Source organism: Dermacentor silvarum, chromosome 1 (assembly GCF_013339745.2).
Source record: "Dermacentor silvarum isolate Dsil-2018 chromosome 1, BIME_Dsil_1.4, whole genome shotgun sequence".
Classification (NCBI taxonomy): domain Eukaryota; kingdom Metazoa; phylum Arthropoda; class Arachnida; order Ixodida; family Ixodidae; genus Dermacentor; species Dermacentor silvarum.
In genome coordinates, this window is record NC_051154.1 from 200,996,142 (window position 1) to 201,002,397 (window position 6,256).

The following is a 6,256-nucleotide window of genomic DNA, read 5'->3' on the forward strand; positions in this document are numbered from 1 at the left end:
ACCGCGAATTCTGTGGGAAACACCTTGCCGCACAAAGAACGTCCACAGTGCAAACTCCCACCGGACACAACGCATCACCGCTCACACCACAGAATGTCGCACCACGGCTTACACAAAACATCACTTTCAGTCCTAGGAGGTTCTTAAAATTCACACTCATCACAGAAATTGTCGCGCCTATATCCACAAGTGCCATGGTAGGTACGCCATCAACAAGTACATGAACTTTGTTTTTTAGCATAAACAATGACGGGGGTATATCTGTCGAAAGTGTCTGGTATCTTGCAGCCTCACCCCCATTGGCCGCGCCGACTAGTTTTCCGGCTGCAGTGACTGCGTGCGTCGCCACGGCGATGGGGATCGTCGAGCACGTGTGGCTGGTGGCGGTGTTAAGCTTCGATCAGAGGCCGGTGAGGGGTAGCGTAAACTGGTGGGCGTGCGTGGTGGCAGTGGCCTAGAGAACGGGCGGTAGAAAGGGCTCGTCTGTGTGTCATGTGCTCTTTTCTGTCTGTGTATTTGCGCTTCAAACTATTTCCGCGGTAGAAAGGCTGGCGAGACATGAGCAAGGGATCTCGCTGGTATGTAGGGGGGTTGTTGCAATATCGCGAGATGTGACCCGGGACGCCGCAGCTGTAACACACCGGCGGAGGTCGAGACGCCCGTGGCAGCTCGGAGTGACCAGTCCTGTCAGAAGGCATTGGGTAGCAGTATCGCTCTTCATGGGGTAGCCAGCCGACGTTCGTTGAGTGAAACGAGGTGAACGAAAACGCCGTTCGTAATTGGAAGGTGTCCGATCGGAGTACTCAAGTGATCGCAGTGTGCCTTGGCATTCATCGACGTCGGCTGCATTAACTGATGGCTGCTGCCATAGGGCCGGAGCGGCTGGCGTTCGCGCGTGTGCTGTCTCTCTTGCATAGCCGTCCTGAAAGGCGCTGAGGCAATGAGAGATTTGCTGACATCGAAGCAATTATTCCTGTACAATCTGGCGTATTGTCGACTAGAGGTCATTAGGTGACATAGTGTCGACACTAGCCACTGTTGGGACGTTTGACAGACGGCCAAATTTCGGAGCTATCCGTCGCATCTTCGGCGTTTCAAATCTGGGACAGTGCTGCATCACGTCAGACACGGAGTTCAGGTTTTCTTTGCCAATCAAGAAATTGTACACGTATTCGGCTATCCTCTTCAGAACGTGTCCAACCTTGTCCTCTTCAGTCATCCTAGGATTCACTATCTTGCACAGCTTCAAAATTTCTTCTATATCTGTGGTACATGTTTCCCCTGGAAGCTGTGCCCTCTGAGCCAATGTCTGCTCCGCTCGCTTCTTTCGCGTTAGAATCGCCGAAGCACTTCTGTACTTCCTCAACAAAACAATCTCAAGTCTTTAACATGTCCTCGTGGTTTTCATACCACATGAGAGCAGTGTTCGTCAGTGAAAATACAACATGACTGAGCTGCGCTGCCGAGACCCAGCCATTGCTTCTGCTCACCCGCTCATAGTTCTTGAGCCACTCGTCAACGTCTTCCCCTGAGGTCCCGCCAAAGTTTGGCGGCACTCGGTAGTACGGCCAGGGACCCGTAGGAGTTGCCCCCGATGCATCAGTGGTCTGGAGTTGGGACATCATCTCGATCGGCGAACGCGGAAGTCCGGCAAGGTGGCGGCTGCGGCGAAGACCAGGGAGTAGAGCTTCCGTCGCTGGGTTCGTATTACCCAGCACCATCCACCAATCTGTTACGGCTTCGGGAGAGGGTTAAGAGAGCGTTTAATGATTAGGGCACAAAGTTGTAGCTCCTTGGGCTATGCTGGCTGGTGTCTGGTTTGGTTTGGTTTGGTGCCTATAGAAATAGCACAACCCACTACGGGGGATTGGCCATGAATCGGGTGGCAGTGGGAAGAAAAATCAAGGATACTTAAATGGGATTTTCTCAAGTAAGAATGAGATAATAATTGAATTCTAATCGTTAATATTAGTTTTCATGCTATAGCATCTTAAAATTTGAAGCACATATTTTTGTTGTCTAATGAAAAAAAATTAGCATGGCAGTCTCCTTGTTTCCATTACAAAATTAAATATGGCATCACATACGTTCTTATTACAGTGTCCTAGTGCCGACGCCTCCAGAGATAGAATGATAGGTAGCGTAATGGTCAATCCAAGTTGGCGGAGGGGACCTTCTAGAAGTCGTTTTCTATGCATGGTGATCCTACGACACTCTATAAAGAAATGATCCATAGTTTTGGGTTCATTACAATAAAAGCATTGAGGAGAAGGCGCCAAACCAGACCTATGGGAATAGAAATTAAGCCTTGGTATTAGGCAACGCATTCTAGTAAATGACACTTCAAATTTTCTTGTTGAACACCATCTGCTGTGCCAAGGAAATCTAAAGTGCTGAAAATCGGTGTTATTCAGTACACATGATTTGGCATGTTCTTCTTGGACAGAAAATTTTTTAAATCTCGCAGAAGTGACGCATGCCGAAGGTCTTAGGATCCACAGTACCGGGCCGTTAAGAGATGCTGCTGCTAGTGCGTCTGCAGATTCGTTTAAAGTGAGCCCCACGTGCCCTGGTACCCATACCAGATGGATAAGGCGTAAATGTTGGGGGATGGATGAATGAAATTCTCGGAGAATGATAGATGAATCGGGCACTGATAAAGCGGAGCAAACAGACAAGGAGTCGGTTAAGATTACGGCTGAAGTAATAGATGTGGGAAGTTTTCGTAGAGCTAGGATGATCGCTAATAACTCCGCCTGAAATATTGGCGTAAAGTCGGGTAGTCGAAGGGAGAAAGACCAATTTAATGATGCCCAAAAAATACCCACTCCTGTCTTCTCTTCACTGACAGAAGCATCTGTGGCTATTACTGCATTTATTTGGAGGTTCTCGAGGTGGTCATCTAACAAACTTTTTAGGTTTCGAATAGGCAGGAGTTTAGTGTTATTACGAAATATATCATCGAATTCAACGCTTACTGTCGCAGTAGAGAAATTTTGAAAATCCATATCACGGATTGATAATTGTATGGCTCTAATAGTTTCTGCACAAAAACTGCCTGGGGACAATGCAGTCTGGACTATTGATTCTCAAAGAATGCAGTCTGTTCTCTAATAAACAAAGCCTGTTCTCTAAACACAGTCTGTTCTCTAATAAACAATAGTAGCACAGCCACCAAGCAGGTGGGCTTGGTGGCTGTGCTTCACCGCAGACCACTAATCCGCTGCATTTCGCCATGCAGGTACACGGTTTCATCACCGGACTTCTTTTGCCCGCAATTCTGGCCTTCCCACAAGCCACAGCCATCCCAGCAACCTGTCCAAGCACGCCTGGTGCGAGCCCTTTGCCTGCTCCTGCCACGACTGATTCGTCGTGTCCAATAGCGCCGCCGCCACCCTCTTTGGATCCGAATTCACCATGGAAAGCGCCATCGTCAGCAACATCGTCTCCCAAGTCAGCTATAAAACCGCCCCTGTCTTCCCCCGCGCCCTGTGGGCTTGGTGGCTGTGCTTCACCGCAGACCACTAATCCGCTGCATTTCGCCATGCAGGTTAGTGCAACGTATCATTCTTTCGGGAAAAAATCCAGCAACTATTTTCTAATACAGCTACCAAGCCCACGGTGCTGCGCTACAATTGTTGTCGAATGTGTTCATGCAATGTATTCATTGTTGCTTTTGTCGGGTGATATTGAAACGAACCCTGGCCCTCCCGATATTGATGACGTAATGACTGAGTTGGGAAAGCTAGCTGCTGGCCAGTCAAAACTAATTACCGAAGTACTAGACCTAAAAAGCAAGCTATTGACAACAGACAAAATCTTATCGGACCTAAGTAAACGCATGACTGATTTAGAAGGACATTATAAAGCAATTTCATCTCTACGAACCAACCTAGATACCATAAGAACAGATGCCTCTCAAATGGCAGGCCAGATCGCTCGCCTTGCTACACAGATGGATGATGCCGAGAACAGGTCACGCCGTAATAATCTAATATTTTATAATATCCCCGATCCTAACTCGAAAGAAACATTTGCAGAATCTGAAAAAATCATTATCCGCCACTGCAATGAACACTTGAACTTCGTCGTTGATCCCAATCACATTGAGCGTGCGCATCGCCTTGGACGCCATACAGAAGGCCGTGCTCGGCCACTCATCGTAAAATTTAATCAATTCAAAACTAAAGAATCTCTCCTTTCTAATGGCCCAAAATTTAAGGGAAGCAATTTCAGCGTCGGTGAAGATTTCTCTCAGCCCATCAGATTTGCTCGCAAACGCCTTATCGCTTTCGCCAGATCGAAATCCGCACCCTTTTCTCTGCGCTTCAACACATTGCACATTGGTACCAGACGATACGTGTTTGACCATTCCACCGAATCTGTTAAAGAAATATCGTAGCAATTGCCCAGTCATCAACATGTGCCTTCCCGCCCTCGGCCCGCCCCGCGATCAAACTTGTTTCTTTCCGCTATCTTTACTAACATACGCAGCTTCATCCCAAAACGGGACATTATTTCTAATCTGGTCTCGTCATCTTGCAGTAACATTCTAATATTAACGGAAACATGGCTTACAGAAGACGTAACGGACAGCGAAGTGCTCGCTGACCTACCAAATTTTCAACTGTTTCGAAACGATCGCAGGGGCACGAGGGGGGGAGGGGTACTTGTCGCCGTGAGCCAAAATATACCTTGTACATCTGTAAACATTGTGTCCGATCTTGAAATCCTATGGCTTAAATGTCATGCCACACCTCATTCAGTTCTGCTAGGCGTTTGCTATAGACGCCCTCATAGTACTCCAGACTTCTCTTTCAAGCTGAATAACATCCTAAGTGAAATAACGACCAAACACCCCAACATGCATGTAATTCTATTTGGAGACTTTAATTTTCCTGATATCGATTGGTCAAGCCGGCCTGCACCAGCGGCTACATCAAGGGAATCAAATGAGTTCCTTGAGGTGTGCCTCAACTTTAACTTATTCCAAATGCTCACAGAACCAACCCGTGTTACCGGTAACTGCCAGAATATTCTAGACCTTGTCTTAACAAGTAATCCCGAGAGCGTGTCATCTATCGCGTATCTTCCCGAAATCAGCGACCATAAAGTCATTCACGTCGACTTCATAATTAAACCCGCTTTCACTCCGACTGTTAAAAAAACTATTCGTTTGTATGATAAGGGTAATTACGAAGCAATTAATTATGAACTGACGCAATTTTACCCCTCTTTCGAAAGTGCCCTTCATTGTCATAACGCAGGCGAAAACTGGCTGATTTTCAAAGAGAAACTACAAAATCTGGTTGGCAAATACATTCCCCAAATTAACATTAAATCTAATTCAGCACAACCCTGGTTCAATAAAGCATTGAAACGATTAGAAAACAAGAAAAAACGTCTCTTCCGCGCAGCTAAGTCCCATAACAACCCTGATGCATGGAATAAGTACAAAACCGCGGAAACTGCTTATTTGGAAGCCATAAGTCACGCTAAACGCTCATTCTTTTATTCTGATGTACCGAACATGCTTAAGAACAACCCCCAAAATTCTGGCAAGTCATAAATCCACAGGACAGGCGCACAATTACTTTATCCAATGAGTCAGGTGATGCCCTAACCGACGCTGAATGCGCCCACGTGTTTAACGCCGCCTTTGCATCAGTTTTCAATCAAGAAACTGAACTGTCATTTTCTATTATGGAAGCAAAATTTCAATGTACCATGCCACCAATTACATTTTTCCCATCCGGCATTTCATCCCTAATAGACAAGATCAAACTTTCATCATCAGCCGGTGTGGACAACATTACGTCAAAACTTCTGAAAAACACTAAACACATTTGTGCAGCATATCTCTCTCTACTATTTTCACAGTCAATTTCAACAGGCATGCTGCCTTCAGACTGGAAACATGGAAAGGTCGTTCCAGTCCACAAATCGGGTAACAAATGCTCCCCATTAAATTATCGCCCCATCTCAATAACCAGTGTGCCCTGCAAAATCCTTGAACACATCATCTACACACATATCATGGACTTCCTTGATGCTAACAATTTTTTTCACCCTGCGCAGCATGGCTTCAGGAAAGGTTTTTCCTGCGAAACGCAGCTAGCTATGTTTGTTCACGACCTACATGTTAACCTTGACTCAAACTTCCAGACTGACGCCATCTTCCTAGATTTCGCAAAAGCTTTTGACAAAGTTCCTCACGAGCGTCTACTACTAAAACTTGCCGCGTTACATCTTAATG

At 46.3% G+C, this 6,256-nt stretch overlaps 1 protein-coding gene across 1 annotated transcript; it reads left to right on the top strand.

The window, feature by feature from the left end:
- Window positions 1-3,185: 3,185 nt before the first annotated feature.
- LOC119436639 (uncharacterized) lies at window positions 3,186-4,862 on the top strand. The gene has a single exon (XM_037703566.2). It carries the CDS (start codon window positions 3,236-3,238, stop codon window positions 4,400-4,402), a length of 1,167 nt encoding a protein of 388 aa, XP_037559494.1. The 5' UTR covers window positions 3,186-3,235; the 3' UTR covers window positions 4,403-4,862.
- The last annotated feature ends 1,394 nt before the right edge of the window (window positions 4,863-6,256 follow it).